The following is a 22,284-nucleotide window of genomic DNA, read 5'->3' as shown; positions in this document are numbered from 1 at the left end:
TCAGTTGGTTGAGGATGAGCAAAAAACACCATGTGACCCCTGAGGATACAAACATTATTTAGTCGGAGACAAAATAAATTTTGAACATGGAAAAAAAAAAATATTTGAATGCAGTATCTTCAAAAGCAGGCAGGGGTCAGTAGATGTTCAAATATTGTGCTGCTCTCATTGAGAGGTCAGGTATATAAAATATATAATAACAGACTTAGATTAATTAGAAAAAGATTATTTCAGGTGTGACTGCAATCATGTAAACTTTCTCTAAAGTATATTTGATTTAGATTTAAATACATTCACAGTTCACAAAACCTAAAGAGCAAAAACAAAAACAACAAAACAATACCTTTAAACGTATCAAAAACATTGTCCAGTCCATAGGTGTTTCACAATAAAATACAATACATTACTTGTTTATTTCTTTAGACACACACACATATTGTCTTATAATATTTTCACAGGTTCATTTTTAGTAGTCATTACATAGATAGTATTTTTCAGCACAGCTTAAGAGCTTGACAGCACACGGAGGGATTTAAAAAATAAAGTCAAATAAAAAAAATCTGTTTTTTGGCTTGTAGGTCGGTGTTCTTTTATCTGCATCGTTAGAGTAATACCAAACCTTCAGTCAAACGGTCTTTAAAATACTTATGGTGGTAGTGATAGTGTGTTTCAGCCATCTAATACAATAGATCTTCTGCAGCTGACGTATTACTACACTCTTCATCACAGTTCAGAAATAACACCCTGATATACACCCATAATTGTCATACACTTTTTGCACTGCTTCTCTTCCTTCTCTCTTCTCTGTAAATGCTGTTGTGTACAGCTGCACTCAGGACACATGTCAATGATGCCTTAAATGATAAGGCTGGTGATATTCCACATTTTTTCTTTTTGTCAGATGCAAAAATAAAATCCCAGGAAAAGACAAAACCAAAAAAACAATTGAAACTACAGTCACTAGTACTTTCTATGTAGCCAAAAGCTGATATACATTTATGAGTGTGGCAACTTAAATTTTAAGTTTTAATTAATTGATCTATTAGGAGTTTGTTAAAAAAAAAAAAATCTCAATCTGCGTTTGTCAAACCAGAAAATGTCTTAAAATCTCCTTAAATATTGTGTTTTGTCCACAGGAAACAAACATACTCAATTTATAGTAGAGCAAAGGGACCACAACTAAATAACATTTAAGAATAATTCTAATTCATTTATCTGCAGGCTTATAATGTATGCCATTAAGCTGTACTTTTTTTTAAAATAAATTTTACACTGTCGTAAAACCCCCATTAGCACTTGGTACTTTCCTCCTGATGAAATTAACATGGCAAAAAATCGAATATTCTCACGTTGAAGGTTAAAATTGATGTAACCCATTGGTTAATAATAAATGGTCAGTTTTTCACAGACCTACTGTTGCTGACTATTGTTCTCTGTTTCAGTAATATCACTTATCAAGCCTATTCTAACTTTCCACACAACTAAATGAGTCATTAAAGTATTTATGATTCGTGCTGATATCGCATCGGATCGATATCGGTATCGGCCAATAGTCAAGGCTGCAATATTGGTATCGTATCGGAAGTGAAAAGGTTGTATCGGGACATCCCTAGTATTCATGGAAGTGAGGCTGCAAGTGCACTGCATATATAATGAAAATAAGGACATGGTGCACAGTCGTGGCAGTGAAAACACGGGTTTCTCCAGCGACATTGCTCACATTAAACACACATGTCACCCAATGGTCTTTAAAAAAACAGTGATTTCCTGCAGCCTCCATCTTTGATCAGAAGTCAGAAAGTCCTGACTTTAAACATTGGTTTAGTTTTAACGGGATTTTTTGACATTGACATTAAGAATAACACCAGCTACAGCATTTAACGCGTGTCTGCAAGTCAAAGAAATGTTGAACCGTTCCTTTAACTGCCTGCAAATGTCCAGTCTTACTGCCAGTGGCCAGGCAGAACTTACATGCACTACACATTGATATGTCAGCATGTCACTTTGCATGTTAAAGTGTATTTATGATGCATGCCACACACTAAATGATACCAGCCTCCAGCAGCAGGAAACCTTGTTGTATTGCAATATGAGGATAAAACTGCCACGTGTTTTAGTATTTACTTGCAAGGAGTTATCACTTTTTAGTCTAAATATTGCGTGGCAATGCTTCACAAGGACAAAAAAAGCATAAAACACTCAAACAGGTGTATGACTAACTGATTCACAGTCCGCTGTAACTGCATCAAGACATGACACAACACGTGCATACATGCTATAGGCCGAGTTCAGACCTATATGTAATGTAGATGGGCTTAACGGACGTGGCGTCCCCCGCCCTTTATTCAAATACAGATCCTATGAAACAATAATGATAAAATGAAGTTTCTGACTGCACCAAATTGTCCGCTTGTTCGCGTGAAGGAGATGAGTGAAGCAAAGCTCGTCTCGGGAAAAAAAAAAGTGTTAATATTGTGGCCATGGATGCAAATAAAGCAACGTATGACTAATTAGTGTAAAAACAGACAGACAGACAGACGTTTAGGCCTGTACTTAGCGTGATCTGGATGTGATTGGATCACTTAGGATGGATGTTAATACCAGTTCTGAATGGGGACTTTTACCCTGGAATCCTGGCTGGAAGATGAATCAAAGAATATAACATTGCATACATAAAGCAGAATGTTAACCTCTGCGACATCCCACCAGACAAACGATGGATCTTTTCCCCCTCAAACAAAAGAAGCATACAGAGCAGACATCAAGCACACTGATTTTCTTTTTTCAAACATTCACGTGGTGAAACTAGCAGGTATTTCAGATTATAGCAACAATGACGCGGCACAGTTTGGAGAGTACTGTCATTCTTCCTTGGCTGTCCTTGTTTGGACCCACAGTGTAAGGTGTTGACGTCCAGACCCAGTCGTGAACAGGAGCAGAACAACGAAGACAATAGCGACGCGTTCATTTGACTCTCCCTGATCCGACTCTGCTGAAGGACCGCGTCGTGTCTTTCAAGAAACATCTGCAAATATCAGTTTCATTTAACAAACGCGTCTCCTCAGAAAGACTCGAGGACGAGGACTTCCTCATAAATAAGGAAGTGGTGTAACAACAGAGACTTGACACTTGTCTCATTAAAGAATTGAACTCTGTCGCGGTATGAAAAAAAAGAAAGAAAGAAGGATCCAACCATACTGTGGCTTTTTCAGCAGCACCTGCAGTTTTAAATGGAACTCATCCACCGTACTGAGATTAGCACGTGAGCTGGATGCTAACAGTAAAGGGACATCCTACTCCGCCGCATAGCCTCACTGATTAAATATGCTGGGCTGACCTCTGGTTCCTCCGTCATCACCACAATGTTCTGCCACTCTCCACACTGGTTGGATTTCTTGATGGTGTCCACCACACAGAGCGCATAGAGGCAGTCCTCAAAGGTGGCGGCCATCGTCAGAGGCCTCCCGTCCCAAGTCCGCCGGTCATCTTGGTCCTGAAACGCCTGCCGCACAGCTTGGATCATGCGGATTGTCCCAGTGAGATAAGGGGCCGGAATGTCACTGAAGGCCTTCTCCGGTAGAGAAGCCTTCTCAAGAGGCGTGGTGTCCTTCAGCAGCAATTCGGGGCCACCACCGCTTCCTCCACCCCCGCTGTTCTTCTGTCCGTACAGGTCCGTCCCTGTGACCATTAGCCGTCCAACAGTCCCCACCACGATCACCTCCTGGCGAAACTCTCCGGGAACGTTGAAGTTGAGCGTCACTGTGCAGCAAGCCCCTCCCTCCAGTACCATCTGGAATGTGCAGAAGTCATCACTGGTGATCTGACGGATGCCCCGGATGTGGTCCGTCTGTTTGACAAAGGTCTTCAGGAATCCATGGACTTTGGCCGCACGCTGTCCCGTCAGAAACGTAAGCAGGTCGATGATGTAACTTCCAACCGAGTGCAGGCCGCCGCCTCCCATCAGGTCGTCACAGCTCCAGTTGTATTTCTTCCCCAGGAGACTTCCACTGTGGACCTTCAGGGAGGAGAATAGAAACTGTTGGATTATTTGAGGAACGGTAACGGTACACGTACCAAACAAAGCTTCAGAAATATGTGGAACCGACGCGGCGTCATCTGAATTTAATGATCACAGATACAAGGTGAAATGCAAATCTGTGCAAATGCAGATAAACCTCACAATAATCTCTTCTGTTATGGCTTCTCTTTCATATTTAACAAAGAACAACATGTGCTTTTCTACATGCTGCACTATACTTATACTTATTTTATTTATTTAAAAACCTTCACATTCACCTTTAAGTTTTGTTAGTAGTAGGTGCAGAATTATTTTGTAATAATTCTTATATGTTTTTATTAAGATTAAAACTCATTTTAACTTGTCAACATTGAGGTACAAACCGTGACCTTTGAACCTGCCTCCACAGTCTCATATTAACTCACCTGGGCCTCGCAGACCAGCAGCTCCCCGATGTACCCTTCCTCTAAGAGCTCCTTCATTCGAACAAACGCCGGCAAAAAACGTAGCACATTTCCCATAATGCTCAGCAACTTGGGGTAGTACTGGGCTGCTGACATCATCCGGAAGGCATCCAGAGGTGTGGCGGTTCTGTCACATATGACATTCTTTCCAATACCTTAGAAAAGAAAGAAAGAAAGAAAGAAAGAAAGAAAGGAAGGACAGTTGAGAATGAGACACATGAGCTTCACCAAATCGCTGCAGAATGTGACGTATGTCCGTCTATCATGACGAAGGAAGCGTGGAGAACGAAAGAGGAGAAAGAGAGAGAAGTAGTGTGGAGACATAATATCCTCGGAAGAAACGATTGTGGCAACTCCCACAATAGCTGAGTCACAGATTCTTCTCTAAACTTTCTGAATTATAATCCAGATTGTTTTGTCTCATATACACTATATAAAACACATCAAAGATGCTCTTCTGTTTCTAAACAACGTGTTGAAACAAATGAATGGTTATAATGAAAGATAATGCTTTTTCAGGCTGTCGTTGCAGTGTCCTGTGTGTGTGTGTGTGTGTGTGATACAGGGGAAGTCCCAGATTACTGATAACATTGTTAAAACAAGACAAAAGCACAATGTGACACACAAAAACTACAGTAGCTGTTATTCAGACCAGTGTGTACACTTACACTGTAGCTATATCTGTGTTGTGTTGTGTTGTGTTGTGTTGTGTTGTGTACAATAGCGCCGACTTGGCTTAGTGAAACAGCTACAGTGATTGCTGAGGTGAAGCTGAGCTCATCTCACAGGTTAATCTGCAGCACAGTCCCTCAACATGAATAATTCATGTCCAGGACATATCTAATCTCTAACCAGGGGACTTTAAAGACAGACAGACAGACAGACAGACAGACAGACAGAGGGAAGACAGTCATGAATGATTTAGTATCAAGTACCACAGCTTTATTTTATATGCTGGAATATGCAGAAATATAAGTAAAGTAAAGTTTAATGTTATTAAATGTTTAATATCTAATGAAAAAGTCTAATATCCAGAGAAAAGTAAAACATGGATTTCTTTTATCCAGATGATGATGATGTGGAACTGAAACTGAAAGTCAAGTCACGGCTGATAAGAGAGAAACACACAGACCCCAAAGCTATTAATTATATTTTTTGGCTCATTTTATTCTCCTTTATTTATTAGTCTGAAATGGCCACTTTCTTAGACATTTGCCAAGGAACTTGATTCACCTTGAACTGTTGAGTTTCTCTTCTCTGTATAACATTGTAACGAGATGATGTATCTGCTGATGCTGATTCATTCATTATAACTTTGTGAGAAGAGAAAACAAACTGCCAACAGAGTCATTAACGTTAGCAGAAGTCACATGTACTGTAGGCTAAAGCTAGGATTGGTCACAGATGGGAAAGATGCAAAAGTGCCTCGTTTAGTTCCTTTTATCAACGTAATAAGTCATTGTTTGTTGTGCAGCTGCACGTTTGACAACTCAATTGTAAAATGTCATTAGAACACGAAGAGAATTTCAACTAAACAGATTCCTATCTTCAAATGTTTTTTCAACATGTTCTAGAAGTATAACAAAAAGATCAATAACATCAAGCATTCTGATCAGAGTGATAAAACACTAGCAGGTTGCATTTGGTGTGTGTGTGTGTGTGTGTGTGTATTGGAGCCGGTCCATTAGTGCACAGCACCACTATTACGCTAATGCCCTCCTTGTAAGGATTTAAGCATTCCTAAATGTGTTAAAGTGCTGCCATTAACCCCCTGCACCAGAGCCACTCGCTGGCTGCCGTCAGTGAGGAGGAGCCAAAGGAGTGGCATCTGGCCACAAGGTTCCTGATGCGTGTTAATGGTGGACATTTTTATTCACGGTGAATCGTCCTGGACATAAACTCACTGGCTCTCCTATTATTAGCAACAGGCTAGTCTCCACTTAGACCAGGGGTGTCCAAACTAAGGCCCGCGGGCCAATCACGGCCCTCAGTGAGGAGTTGTGCGGCCCGCAGCTTTGGTTTTATAATGTATTATTTATGGCCAGGGACGGACTAGGACAAAAAAGCAGTTGTATCCTTTTATTGAATTTAAAGTCTATGTCAATGTACTAAATTGAACTAAAGTGAATTGAACTTCCATTCCAAACAAAGCGATATATATATAACCTTAAACAGTTAATGCCTATCCTTAAACCTAACCACAATTCAAATCTTATCCCCCTATCTAAAGAGGTAAAGAAGTACACACACACACACACACACAGCCATGTGCACTGATACACATCAGGAGCACATGACTCATGTGATCATTATTCAGGAGACTCTTAAGCTTATTAACTGGCGGCAAAGACTACGTGAAGCAGAAGAATCAAGATAAATTCCACCGTATGTTAGAGATTAAACAAGTCCAGCAGAATCATTTGGGGAAAAGAGCTAATTGCAATTCTGATGAGCGATATTGCAATTAAAATTAAACTTCAGTACAATATTCACTGTGCAATAAACTCAAAAATAGAAGAATTAAATGGCAGCTTATGCGATTTGCTAACTGCATGGTTTTACACTGCTATTTCCATGTGAATATTAATATTTGTTCAACCCTATGAAGAAGTTCCATGGGATCCAACACTTACAGGGGAGAAAAACACTGTGTCACTGTGGAAAAAAAAGACAGCGGACGCTCATTAATACCAACGAATGCCCTGAAGTACAAACTAATGGATGGAGATGTGTTCAGAGATTCACCGCAGGGTGAAGATGCTCCTCGTGAACAGCTGTGTCCTGCGGACAAAGGAACAGCTAACACTAGTTCAGTGAGGAGAGGAGAGAAAAGGGAGCGATGCTTGAGTAAATATGGACTGTTGTCACGGCAACGATCTTCCCCTGACCGCCCTCCCTTAACCCCCGCCTGTCTGCTACCAAGGTCAAGAGAAAACAAGATGAGAAGGAAAGGAGAAGGTGACAGAATAGTTAAAGACAATGAAATACTGTCAGATTCCGTGAAAGCAAACATTTAAACATAGGACTTTGTCTATGTTTAAATGTTTGTTTTTCTTGGTTTAATGAACTTCATTTTGTCTTGTTTTATTCTGATTTATATGTTTCATTTTTCTTATAAACGTGCACTCAGTTTAAACATCGGTTGAAACTTGCAAAGAGACAGGGACATCCCATTTCTAAATGTATTCTTTGTGGTCACTGACATCACAGACGGGCAGGGTAAACTATATAAACCTTGAGTGATGTTTTGCAGATATATGACACGTGACAGTCTGATGCCCTCAGTCACTAACGCGAGTCCAACGTCAACCATCGACACATTCCTGCCCTCTGAGACGGTGAGACGAGTCAACAAACTGAGACTTTGAATCACTGACATTGTTTCTAACGGATTCCTTTATCTGCTGCTCTTCTGCAGAGCAAGATAATAGATAGAGCTGAAACATGCAACGCACTGCTGCAACCAAACAAACATGTACCAGGAAAATAAATAAAACAGGGGTCGTCACCTTTACAAAGCCAGTGTGGCCTGTGTGGACATGGATGACCTTTTACATTTAACATGTCAACATGTCATGTGAGGAGAGGGATAATACCAGTCTTATTTAATGATAAATGGTAGATGGTTTTATACATCTTTATAAAGTTGTTATTATTATTATTGTTATTATTATTATGATAATTATTAGTGTTATTATTATTATTATTATTATTATTATTATCATTACCATTATTATTATTGTTAGGGTTATTATTATTACTATTATTATTATTAGTAGTAGTAGTATTATTACTATTATCATTATTATTATTATTATTATTATCATTATCTGCATCAGCAGAAATGAAACAAAGCTAAGTTGTTTTGTTGTAAAGGGATAAAGAGACTGTATCTCACACTGATATTTGTAGATACTCAAACAGTGTGATATCAGTATTGGTATGGGACTTAAAAGAGTCGTCTCCAGTAAGTATTTTCTATTTGTATTAAAATAAATAAAATGGTATTTAAACAGGAAGACTAATGGCCCTTCTACACTATGGTCCCGTTTAGGTTGCATCTCCACTACAAAGTATAGTACTTAACATCACTAGAATCAGTTAATAACGTCACTCTGACCAATCAGTGGCAGAAATAGTCTGGCAACGAACTACAAACTCAGTCTCAGTAATTCTGGGCAGTGTTTTCTTATGTGTGACAGTATGAGTGGATAAGTAAATTGTGGTGAATTTCCATGATCAGTATAATAGTAAATTGAGAAAATCATGTGAATGACCTGTAAATACTCAGTACCACAAGGGGGAGCCTGCATCTTTCTAACCATTCAAGGACCTCATGATGAGTAATCATTGTTCAGTCTTATTTTTCTCTTTAAAAAAAAAAATATATATATATTGTTGTTCACTAATGTAGTTGTGATGCAAAATAAATGTGTTAAAGAGTAGATTTTTACAATGATCACATTAGTGTCGCAATATGAGGATGAAAAAAGGAAAGTGTGAGTCATTAAGTCTGTTAAACATTAAGAAAATGAACGGGTGTAGCTGTCTATACATTACTCTATATTTGCATCCTTGATGGGACACTAGATTATATTTCTCTTGCATGTGAAGCTCAGACAAAAAAGATAATGGAGACAGATTATGATAAAGAAGACTTCTCAGTGTCACATACACTATTTCCACCTACCCAACAAACAACAGGAAGCAAGACTGTGGTATACCAAAATATCACTTCCTGTTGCAGCTACTCCACTGTAAAGCTACATGTGCATCTGTAGTTTGAGAGGCTGTCAGTGAACGCTACATTTCCACTTAAGTATACACCTGAAAAGGCACAAACACCTTAAAAAATCACAGAACAGAGGAGCAAAGTCACTGACTTCAGTATCTGCAGCTGTCCCTGACGACCAAACACGGCCCATTCCTGAACACCAGCATATAGAGGAAATGTGAGCGCCCCTACAAAGAAACAGCATCACCTTGGTAATAAACACGATGAGCAGGAGGCAGCGATGTGAAAGGACAGGACAGCACGTGTTTGTGCAAGATGAAACGATTGCACCAGCCATTTCCCAACAACCCGGCTGACGACACAGGTGTCTTTGTCGTAGCATGCCACAGTTAGCACAGTCAGACGTACGGACAGAGACAGACACACGTCAGAGGGGCGTGTACTTCATCAGTCTCACCAGCGAGGTATTCTTAATTACATAAGACAGTGTTTCAACACGTTAATGTAATAGCTACACTGACGCAGCACCAACAAAGGCTGGAAGCAAACTTTAAAGTGAAACGCTTGACTGAACTTATTATAAAAGGTCATTGGTGAATACATAAGCTTGTTATAAAGAGTGTTCAGCAGTATCTCAGTGACTATCATTTCACTTCAGGTCATAGTGATCTGACAGGTTGTTCCAGGTGTTTCAGTGGGAGAACCAGCTTGGGAGGGAGGCGCAAGTTCTGGTTCTATTGTGGCATTTCCACACAGTTCGGATAGACAGAAACTCCAGATTCTGTCTTTGACACGTTTGTGCTTGTAAGTATGTGTCTGCAGGTGTGTTGTGTTTCACTTGTACGTGTGTGTGTGTGTGTGTGTGCGCGCGTCCATCAAATGATTCTAAATAAAACAATAATGCATTTTTTTTCCACTCTGAAACATGTATTCTATTTTAATAAAGGACAACTCCACTGGTTTGTATGCAAGTTTGTAAAAACAATGATTTCAAACCTCTGAGGAGTCACATAGACCATGCATTGGGATGTGGACGCCGTATTATTGACAGCTAGTATTGTCCCATAGGTGCATGTTTGCAGGTGTAAGAGGACGTGCAATGGACAAGTTCTCAATCAGGCGCTGCCCCACTCTTACAAATATGGTTCGTTCTGATATAAAGAAATAACAAATACTCAAAACAGTGGGTGACATCACAGTGGGTTGCATAAGAGTATGTATACAGCAAGGATGTCTTCATCATTAAATCATAAAAAATGTTGATCAGTATTTGTCAAACGTGGAAATGATGATGACGTTTTGTCCACAAACCAAAATGATTCACTTTTAATGATTTCTTTGTTATGTGGAGCAAAGACATGAAGAAAATACTCACATTTAAGGAGCTTAAACAATCGGAAATCTTGTTTTAATTATGAAAAAAGCTTTGAACCGATTAATCGATGATTGTTTCAGCTCTAAATAATAATAATATAATAATAAAATAACACAAATATTGCGCTCTCTCCTGCCATTGGATGGCATAACCCAATGTGACTCCTAATCCAAGCCCTCACCATCACACAGAGGTTCCTTATTGGTGTTAAGAGAAGAAAAAGAGGACTTCAAGAAGCTGAGGATAGGATGAGGGAGGAGGAATTCTACGTTGCTGTTTTCCTGTGGAACGCTCACTTGTCAGTGCAGCAGAGCAGCTCGCCATGCAGCCATTCATCACACACAAAAGCAATTTCACAGGAAGACAAGCATTCTCTTTGCCATTCTTACACACTGCTCTCTGCCATGTCTCTGTCTGCAATGTTCATTCACACACACACTCATTAGCATGTCAATGGAGGTGCAGGAGAACTTGAATGTAAACTAGTGAGAAACTGGTGAAAATAATAAAAACACTGGGGAAGAAAGGCCTGGGAATACAGCAGCACATACCTCTGCCTGATCTCCTGAGCCCTGAAGGCCCTGAGATGTATTTAGTGTGTCCACTTGTTTCTGAAATGTCATTAAACGCAGGTTTCATTAAGTTTAACTGCAGGATTTTTACAACCTTGAATATCTTTTGGTGAGTTTTGTCATTGATGTTATTATTTTGGTCTTCATAAACAGAGATGCTCTCACAAGCAACACTAATCAGACCTGAATCAGGGAGCATTTAGCTGCTTTTCAATGTACAATGCATTAGGAATTGCACCAACATATCCAGCCCTAATCATTCCATTTTTTTTGGTAACCTTCCCTTGGGGTACCAGTGGAAGCTAGACTGGCTCCACCCAGGACAGTCAGCTGATGGGGTGACAGGCAAATGCCCACAGTCTATTTTCAAACAGCCACAAACAGGAAGAAAAGCAGTGTGCAGTTGTGTTGCTTGTCGTCGCACAGGTACAACGTAACACTACATATCCTGTGAAGGTACTGTTCTCCATACAGACCATTCCAAACTGTACCAAACTCAAGTGTTTCCCCTCGGTTTTTTTTACCATAAATGAATAAAGGTATTGTTTTATTTATCTATTTATTCTTGAATATATGCAAGTTAGTGCTGCGCGGTAAGACAAAGAATGATATCACAGTATTTTTCACATTTTCACGGTGTATAACTGTATTTTCTTTTTATGCATGAGCATGAATGAGTCCACCAGTGAGAGAGAAGTGCAGTTTAAAGTGTGCTCACCTGTGTGTGTGTGTGTGTGTGTGTGTGTGCAGACGAGAATCAGACTGAAATGTCATGCCGTCATGTAAATGTTGAGGACAGGGACAAGAAACATGTGTCTCATCACACTACTGAACAATGTTTGAGCAGCAGAATCCACTTGTAGCTGTTGTCTCTGTCGATCGTCACATGCAGTGAGACACTTCCTGTGTGCAGCTGTACTGAGAAACACAGAGAGCTGTGGAGCGGATAGACTTAATCATGACTTAATCATTTGCCATATTTGAATAGACACTTGAACAGACACTTATATATATATATATATATATATATATATATATATATATATATATATATATATATATATATATATATATATATATATATATATATATATATATATATATATATGTATATATATATATATATATACATGGTGTTGTTAGCTGTTGCTACATCTGTTCAAATTCCTTCTTTTGCATTCTAAGATTGATTTAAAAAACAAAAAGAAAAAGAAAAGATCTGACTACATAATGTAATGTTGTCATGTGCAGTTGTGTGTTGGAGTGTTGTGTAACAGCATCAGTGGTGGGAACATGTATTTATGATGTCGCCCGCTTGCCCTTTGCAGGCAGGTTATAAATAGCACGTTGCCATTGAGTGGCCATTCAGAGCCGGTGTGTGATCAGAGTGAACATCAATAACAATAAACAAAATAAAAAGAGTCTGATTTAGATGTTTACTGTTACTATGTTACCACTATTTTATTTCCTTATTTGATTTTGTCAGTCAGTGTGTGAGCTCTGTAGACAGAGAGTTGTGTCGCTTTTAAAGTCTATGTGAAAAACAAGAAATGGACGATGAGCAAACATCCAGACTGCCTTTGTTCTTCCCAACATTACTGGTGTACGATGAGAATAAGACGCTATTATTAGACCAGCACAGTCTGGTCCAGTCTGCAGGGATGAGCAAGCGTCTGACATCTGATCTGTGTCTATCACTGACCACAGGCAGTTATCAGATTTAATCCTTTTCAACAGCTACTTTGATTTGACTTTGATGGCCCTTTGACTCAGTGTGTGTGTGTTGAATTGATTTATGTTTATTTATCTTCTTACTTAGATTGATTAAATGTGGTGAAGGTCCTGGAAAGATAGTTTGACCACTCTAAATACAACTTATTTTCATGATCTAAAATGTTTTTTTTAACCTACTAAATTCATCGACTACCTGATTTATCAAGCCGCCGTTTCTAACATCTCAAATCTAATTCAGTTACTGCTTCTCGTGTCGTCTGACACGGAATCCATTTCCTTGTCTTTGACACTTGAGACTCCTTTTCACTGCCATTTGAACTCCCTGAAAGTAGAACACTACTGTAAACTTATAGGCTGAAAAATAAACCAGAGCACCAGCCTTCCTTTTTCATATATTCTCTTTATTTCTTACTAATGTGCTGCATTTCACAAAGGGATCGGTCTCACACACAAACACATCAGGCTGCAGGACATTAAAAATGCAAATGTATTTAATTGGAAGTGGTAAAAAAATACAAGAAGCTTCAGCTAAAGAAATAGAAATACTTCTGGTTCACACATCTGTCTTTGAATGCAGCGCGTTGTGTTCATGTTTCCCCGTGTGAGGATGCCACAAAGCCTGAGTGACATCAGATGACTCAGGAATGTCATGGTAGTAAGAAAGAGAAAGGAGGAGAGACCAGAGAGAGGCTGCTTAACAAGACCGACTGGTTCACTGTAATGAGAGTGAGTGTGATGGACTTACTCCAGTCAAACCTGAACCACACGTGTTGGCTTTTGTTCACTTGTTACAGCATTTTTTTCCATTTTCCTTGTAGTTCTGGATCTAAAATCTAATCAGGTTCAGGGACTTCACAGAATATACGTCACCAATTTTAATATCATGCACTAGAGAGGGGCCGCGTGGTTGGTGCAGTGGGGATTAGGTCAGTTGGTCACTCTAAATTGACCACAGGTGTGAGTGTGAGAGTGAATGGTTGTTTGTGTCATGGATAACGAAGACAAAGCGGTAGATAATAGACGAATGGATGGATGCACTAGAACACATTGTACACAAAAGTCGCCACCTGGATTTAAGTGATGAAGCGAATCCCCCATCATGCCGAGTGTCTACTGTACGAGCCCGTTTCTGCCCTGATGGCACGGGCATATTCCAAGATGACAAAGCCAATAGTGAAAGATTAACCCGATGGTTCAGGGAGTCCAGACCTTAACCCCATTGAGGATCTTAGGGGTGTGCTGGGGAAGGCTTTGCACAGTGGTCCGACTCTCCGAGCATCAATACAAGATCTTGGTGAAAAATGAACCCAACACTGGACGGAAACTAGGGGTTGGCGATATGACCTAAAATTAATATCACGGTATCCGTCATCTTATGAACGGTGGCGGTATAATATCACGGTATTACTTTTTTGGTAGGTTTTTGGAGGAGTACATATTTTTTAATAATATTCTAATCTGATATTTGTAGTTTTTTTTCCTTTCTGATCCGGTCCCCAGAGGAATCACGGCTAAAATGTTAGGTTTACATAGTGTAACTTGTAACTTACAATAGCGTTGTGCAGTCTGTGTCCAAAACATGCGAGTCTGGTATATTTATTTATTAATTTCCAGAGCGCGCACCATGTTTGCACCGCTGTCAGTTGTCATGCACATCAGATGCGCTTCATCCAAGCACTAGTCAGAAGGTGCATCCTAACGCAATTATTGCTCCGGTGTGGTCTTCGGGGAAGAAGGCGGTCTGGAGGCATCTGCAACTTCCAGCGACCTCGGTCTCTCCCTCTGGTTCCAACACTCCACTCAACTTTTTTCAGATATTATTGGCCCGACCTTTCTTGACGATGTTTGAGCAGTTGTTTCTTTATTGATTACCCAAGTGCTTGTTACGCTAATTTAATGGCCACTCCCCTTTTACCACCTTATATGTTTTACTTTTTTATTTGCAACAAGATATACAGGACAGATATTCAGACCACTGACCGTTTGCAGAAAATGTAATGCATTATTATTTAGAATTAGGAGATTATTGGCGCTCAATTGATTTATCACGGTATTGACGGTATTGCAGAATCCATATCATGGCGCAATGTCACACCGGTGCTGACTATGACACCGGTATACCGCCCACCCCTAACGGAAACATTGCAGAGTGCCGTCCTCGTCACTGGGGGTGGCCGTGTGTCTTCTTCCTCAACCCTTTTGAAGTAACGCGTAGAGGGAAGAACTTACACTGAGTTTTAAGCATTTACTGGTTATTGTTACATTCATATTAAGGCCTTGGTGTGGTTCATCGCTAACTAATGACGGACATGAGATCACTCATGACACGTTACAGATGATCAACATGGAATTGAAACAATGACATGTATAGTTCATTAGATGTTATTGGCGGTGTATCAGTTTTACAGAGCCCAGGTTTGTTTTCTGTTCTAGAGATAAAAGATTTGCACTTATCATTTAGCTTAGCAGAAGGTGGACATTAAGCCACCTCAGTTTTATTCAGGTATAACAACTGACATCGACACATCTAAGTACATGTACATATGAATGTGTATATACACTAGATCAACAGATGTTGAGTTCTACTGCACTGTTTGTCATCCAGAAGCATGCAAACAGACCTGGACCTAGACTTTGGCTGAGGAAGAGCGGTGAGAGGGAAGGAACAGGCGGTTCACACTCACTCACTCACTCACTCACTCACTCACACAATGAAGCTGTGAGGAAATGAGCCAAGAGGAAAGAGAGGAAGAATAGTGAGATGTTTGCAGTGGCAGTCACACAGGTTGAGTCAGGCTTACTGGATCCCAATCAGCAAAGCTGGCTTGAGATCAGTCGGCTTGTGCAACCTCCTTTCTACATGCAGTAGCTTCTTGTGGACAAAATATTGCCCCATGTCCAAGTGTGGACATGAGTCAACGTGTGTTTGTGTAGCCTGTGATTGCACTTGTGCGTGTACAGTCGCTTTATTGTGATGTGTCAACAAACACGGTCTTGGTACTTCACGTCTGTCCCTCTCGTCAGCGCAGACACTCCACAGAGTTTATGAAGCCAAAGAGCAAACAGAGCAGCGTGAGAATAAACCGAGTCACAGAGGTTTTATCGCTCATGTCACCAAGGTCATTAGCAACAGTATGTGACTCTGGTCATTCCACACTGACTCACCTACGTGGATCAAAAACATCACGTGCTCCATGTGAAACGGTCAAATAGAACGATAGATAATCACTCCCACGTGTCGACCAGCGGCCTCTACCTTTGCCTGATGGTTGGCGTTAATGTTAATGTATTTTCACGCAGTGCACAACACACAACAATTTATAAAAACCAAACTTGAAGGGACGGGTCTTACATGAACTAATCCATGAGTATGTGCATATAAGGAAGGGGGAAGAAACTGCAATGACGATGGCAGAAGGATGAACAACCAGAAATCGTTTAAATTGATAGCGCTGTGTGAGCAAATTTAAATGATTACAAACAGACGTGTTTCAAATGCATCAACAAATACCCGCTTGATACTCCCTGAACATGTAAATGGGAGTATAGACCATTTCTGCGCTAATCCAGATTATTGTGCTCCAGCTGCGAATGCTGGAATGCAAATGAAATGTATTATAATAGTAGGATCATTATTATTATTGTGCCATTTACAATCACTTCAGTGAACTGTGTTTCTGAATAGATACTGGACTAGAAATAAGACGAGCAATTGCTGCCTTTGTTTTATTTTGAAAAGCAGTAGTTGAGATGCTGATTACGGATGAATCATCTAAATCTAATCTTGTGATCATTTCCTTTTCTTCGTGTTTTTATCATAGTAAATAAAATGACGTTGGATTTACGGTGTGACCTTGTTGGTTCACTTTTCTTCTACATTGTAAAATAAAACGTTTTGAAACCCAGCTGAAATATGTGGTTCCAGATAAAAACCCATTTACTCCCTGGTGCTTTTGTTTAGTGTCTTCAGTTGTGTAGTCTCAGTCCTGACCTATTAGAGCTCAGTGCCAGATGAGTTCTGCTGCCAGACTGTGGTGTAAATAAAGCCTGTGTGGAGTAGAGCTCAGCGGTCCCTCTCACAGCAGCTCCACACCTCCCAAATGTGATCTCCGAAAAAAGCCACATTGCTCCAGATCTCAAACTAGAACAACCTTCCCTTTGTCTCTCTTTTTTTCTGCATTCTATGCTCTTCCTCTCTGGCTCCTTTGAATTTCCCTGACACAGGTCAAGTGTGTTGTTTGTTAGAGTCTCTACAAATTACATCTAACCCACATCCAGGACATGTGACATGTGACTATCAGGCCTGACGGACAGTGCGTGACCATCATGTAAAGAGCATAGAGTGCTTCAGGAGAATAGAGCTTTCACATAACATCTTAAATATTATGATGTGACGCTGCAAATAACACTGTTTCTGTTAGTTTCTGCAATCGTGTGTTTCCATTGACCTAAATGACTCGTGGTTCTCAAACACAATCGTTGTAGACCCGCAACTCACATGTCCCTGTGAGCTGAAAGTAGGGCCGGACAATAATACGATCATGATATATTTATCGCAATAGAACTTTTCCTAGATATAAAAAACAAGACGCACTCGATAGAAATTCAGACCGTCATTGACAATGAGGGAAACGGTGCCTTGAACCAACCATGTGGCTGGAATAGCTGCAGCCATGTCACATGTGCTCATGTTTTCATCAGCGCAGCCACGTGCACCAGAGTCACAAGAGAAAACTGTGGTGAAGTTAGTTTCATATTGGATATTCAGCAGCGGCTCATTCGTCATGTTGATGCGACACTTCCTGCGTAATCTCAGGTGGTTAAACAGTATCTGCTCACTGCCACTCACATAAAGTAGTGCCGTCTGTCCCTTGAAGAACACGTCATGCCCCAAAGCAAATGACTCCAAAATAGACAATAAAGGCTAGAAGGCTCGAAAGGCTAGAGGATTTAAAAATCTCATTAAGACACTTGACCCAAAGTAAGACTGAGCGGGTCACAAATATGCCACTACATTAGAGCTGTACCGGCTCTACCCGCCTTCCACCAGCATCGTCCCTGGTACCAGGTACCACACACATCACTGTACTTCATTATCAGTCTTAAAGGAAGCCAAGTTAGTGTCTTGCCCAAGGACTACCAGAGACAGGAATCAAACCCACAACCTTCCAGTTGAAAGACATGAACATGCTCCCAGTGCTCCTGTGATGTAACATCAAGATGCCACCTGGACCGTTTTTATTTTACAGCTCTTAAAATGATCTGTTGCTATGACCAAGCTGAAAAAGTGCACTTTCACTTTTGATTATGGTCTATAGAGCTACGGCACAGTAGGAAGGTCACCATTGCAGTTATTTATTTACATGTGTTGCCTGGTTTAAAATAATTGATTTAATTTAGAGCTGCAACTCTGTCGATTACTTTCATGATGAATCGTTTGGTCCATAAAATATCAGAAAACCTTAAAAAATGGAAATATCACAATTATGGTTTGGGGCCATTTTGCCCAGAGAACTGCTATTCACGGGATTATTTTCTGTTGTCCAGACTAGGAATGCACAACATTATTGACCCAATGTTGGATTATAGGATATCAGCAAACACACCAAGATCCCCTGATGTGACTTAAACCTTGACTTCTATGCTTGTTACCCTCACACACTTGTGTTTTTTTCTTTATTTTGCACAATGACGAAAATGTGCCGTGACATGAGTATGAAAAAAATAAAATGAATATTAAAAATGTTTAATTTCACTACCCTCTGCCCTCACTCATATTGTAATAATAATAATATCAGCATATTGGAACACGTCCAGTATCGTGCTGTGAACAGCTTCCGATCATATCCATTTAAAGCACTTTTCCTGATGCTTGTTTTGACCTGAAAGTCTAAATGCATTTAGTTAATTGCTGCCATATGATTAATAATTGAATATTTGCGTTATTAAGCACTAGTTCTCGTGGCGTGTGAGTGTATAAAACGCTGCTTGTGGCCTTCATCCAGCTACACACCATCATCACGTGACGGACATGTCAGGACAATAAGCACCTACACTTGTCATCAATCATCCATCCATCCCTTCCTTCCTTCCTTCCATCCTTCCTTGCTGCTGCAGCACTCACTCACTCACTCACTCTCACTCACTCACCCAGGGTTTTGACTGCGATCTGTCTGGTGAGCGGCGGCGGCAGGTTGATGCAGACCAGATCCACGTCCTGGTGCAGCAGCACGTCGTCGATGCGGTTGGTGTAGAAGGGTACGTTCATTTCCTTGGCCAGTTCCTCCGCCTCCTCCTGCGTGCGGCCCCACAGAGCTTTGACGGCGAAGCCCTCGTTCTTCAGCAGCGGTATGATGACTCTGGCAGTCAGGCTAGTGCCGAACACACCGACCCCGGGAAGCATGACTCGGGATTATGAGCGTTCCCGTTCGTAATCAGTCGGTAGCGTGAAGCCAGAGCTCACTGCAGCGGCGGTAGCGGCGGTAGCGGCGACGCGGCAGCTGGGACCGTCAGGTTGGCCATTCACCTGCAGCCAAACACCCGCAGCGCTGCTGCATTCTCCCGTCGCTCTGACTCCAGCGACGGTCATTTATCGTTGTTTTCCTCCGCTGAATATCATCCACAAATAGACGGCGAACCCGTTAGAGCATTAAAAATAGAAAAACTGAAATGCACCGTGCCGGTCGGCGCACGTCTGACAGCGGTCAGCGCAGCGATTGCGCCAGGCAATAAAGCGCATGTCACCGCCACCTCCTCCACCCGCTGTGTTTATATTATTATATTCCTCTGTTCTCAAAGAAACTATATCCACAAACGAGCTTCGTGTGTCGGCGAGCTGACACGAAAAACACCGCCGCCGCGTCCCGCCCGCTCCCCGGGGTTATCCATTACCACCAGCGGCAGCTCGACGTTTGGTCAATTTTAACACCGCCACCGGAAACGCTACTGGCAGCGTGAGACTTTCAAAACAAAAGCTTTCCTAATACGTAGCCGCACTAACTCCACACTCCAGCTGCTGGACATGATGAAGCGGCCATTGAGAACAGATACAACATAGATAGATAGATAGATAGATAGATAGATAGATAGATAGATAGATAGATAGATAGATAGATAGATAGATAGATAGATAGTTTCGTTGCATTTTTACCTTTCAATATGTTAAGGGCTCTGGTGAAGGAAATACACTTGTTATGAAACACAATAAATCTAGGTTTCATATTCATATATTTACATTTGTGTATGTAAAATTAGTATATTGTTTGCCAGAAAGTCCCATTCATTATTGACCATAACAACACTTGAGAGAAGGGTAGGGGGACATACATTGAAAAAAATAAATGATTTCTGGGGATATGACACCCACAATCCTTCATTATTGTTAATGAAGGATTTTAAACAGTTAATTTTCAGTGTTCTATTGTTAAAATGAAAAAAAAAATCAATAACCTGTAGCCCCCCATCTTTCTTTGGTCATCTCTGTTCTACAGTGGCCGACAGGAGCAAGCGCACTGCAACGACCCAAAACACATGCAGGAGGAGAAACGAGCTGCATATTCACAAACACTACGGATTCCCAAAACACCAGCAAGTCCCAAAACGCCAGCAAGTCCCAAAACGCCAGCAAGTCCCAAAACGCCAGCAAGTACCAAAACGCCAGCAAGTCCCAAAATACCAGCAAGTACCAAAAGCCAGCAAGTCCTAAAACGCCAGCAAGTCCCAAAATGCCAGCAAGTCCTAAAACACCAGCAAGTCCTAAACGCAAGTACCAAAACGCAAGTACCAAAACTCCAGCAAGTCCTAAAACACCAGCAAGTCCCAAAACACCAGCAAGTCCTAAAAGCTCCTAAACCCAGCAAGCCCAGCAAGTCCCAAAAGCTGCCAGCAGCAAGTCCTAAAATGCCAGCAAGTCCTAAAACACCAGCAAGTCCTAAAAGCCAGCAAGTACCAAACACCAGCAAGTCCTAAAACTAGCAAGTCCCAAACACCAGCAATTACCAAAACACTAGCAATTACGAACACTAGCGAGTCCCAAAAGCCCCAAAAGCCAGCAAGTCCCAAAACACCAGCGAGTCCTAAAACGCCAGCAAGTACCAAAACACCAGCAAGTCCTAAAGCAAGTCCCAAAACACCAGCAAGTCCTAAAAGCCAGCAAGTCCTAAAACTCCAGCAAGTCCTAAAACACCAGCAAGTACCAAAACACCAGCAGTCCTAAAACACCAGCAAGTCCCAAAAGGCCAGCAAGTCCCAAAACACCAGCAAGTACCAAAACACCAGCAAGTACCAAACGCCAGCAAGTCCCAAAACGCCAGCAAGTCCTAAACACCAGCAAGTCCTAAAACTACCAAGCAAGTCCTAAACAGCAAGTCCCAAAACACCAGCAATTACCAAAACACTAGCAAGTCCCAAAACACTAGCAGTCCCAAAACGCCAGCAAGTCCCAAAACACCAGCAAGAGCTAAACACCGTTAGTACCAACAAGTCCTAAAAAAGTCCCGGCCAGCAAGTCCCAAAACGCCAACAAGTCAAAACGCCAACAAGTCCTAAAATGCCAACAAGTCCCAAAAAGCAAGTCCTAAAACGCCAACAAGTCCCAAAACGCCAGCAAGTGCCAACAAGTGCCAACAAGTCCTAAAACGCCAGCAAGTCCTAAAACGCCAACAAGTCCCAAAACGCCAGCAAGTCCCAAAATGCCAGCAAGTCTGAAAACATTTGTGTTTGCCGCTCTCGGTTGACAGAAACGACAACAGAAGCGGACTAAAAAAACAGAAGTGCTAGAGTCTGTGGGAGCTCTTGTTTTCGAGCAGCCGTTACGATGCTCGGGGACATTTTACTTAACTGTTACTTTATTAAGAGGTTGAAAAAACTGCAGAAAGTCAATACAGGCACAATCATGTTACACTGTTATTAAACTGTGATGTATGTCACACTGTCAATGTCAAGCCTCTCCTATTGATTTGGTCAACTATGTACACAGCAAACAGGAGCAGACACTTTGGACTGGCACACTGTGCAGAGAGAGGGGAAAACAACTATGGTCTGTCACTGTTAAAGGTCATTTATGGCCAAAGCTCAGGGGATTCACTCCTTTATGACACTGACGGCAGCTGAGTTTGTGGATCATTTCCTCCTGAAGTTACAGTGACTGAACGGCTGGAAGAAAAACAAGAATTGATGATTTTCCTCTTTATACTGAAGAATGGTGATAGCAGCGTCAATGTCACAAGACAGTCTCTCCCTCTTCCCCTCTGCCATGGTCACGCTCTAATTGGATCAAATGTTGGTATGGTTTGTTTGTGTGTGTGTGTGTGAGACAGTCACCATGTGACCAGTGCGGACCAGGCATGTTGGTGCAGGATGGTTTCATGTGCAGACGGAGCAGGATG

At 41.2% G+C, this 22,284-nt stretch overlaps 1 protein-coding gene across 3 annotated transcripts; it reads right to left on the bottom strand.

The window, feature by feature from the left end:
- Window positions 1-1,395: 1,395 nt before the first annotated feature.
- gfod1 (glucose-fructose oxidoreductase domain containing 1) lies at window positions 1,396-19,833 on the bottom strand. 3 transcript variants are annotated; one of them, XM_044039928.1, is made up of 3 exons: window positions 19,049-19,833; window positions 4,444-4,637; window positions 1,396-4,015 (listed from the first exon to the last, which is right to left on the bottom strand). In XM_044039928.1, the coding sequence occupies exons 1-3, from the start codon at window positions 19,299-19,301 to the stop codon at window positions 3,275-3,277; spliced, it is 1,188 nt and encodes a 395-aa protein (XP_043895863.1). In that variant the 5' UTR covers window positions 19,302-19,833; the 3' UTR covers window positions 1,396-3,274. The 3 variants fall into 3 exon arrangements, with proteins under 3 accessions (XP_043895863.1, XP_043895872.1, XP_043895882.1); XM_044039937.1 differs by lacking the exon at window positions 19,049-19,833 and adding an exon at window positions 9,465-9,553; XM_044039947.1 differs by lacking the exon at window positions 19,049-19,833 and adding an exon at window positions 9,366-9,424.
- Between the last annotated feature and the right edge of the window lie 2,451 nt (window positions 19,834-22,284).

The sequence above is a fragment of the Solea senegalensis genome, linkage group LG1 (assembly GCF_019176455.1).
Source record: "Solea senegalensis isolate Sse05_10M linkage group LG1, IFAPA_SoseM_1, whole genome shotgun sequence".
Lineage (NCBI taxonomy): Eukaryota > Metazoa > Chordata > Actinopteri > Pleuronectiformes > Soleidae > Solea > Solea senegalensis.
Note: the sequence above shows the minus strand (reverse complement) of the source record. Positions and strands in the feature narration are given on the sequence as shown.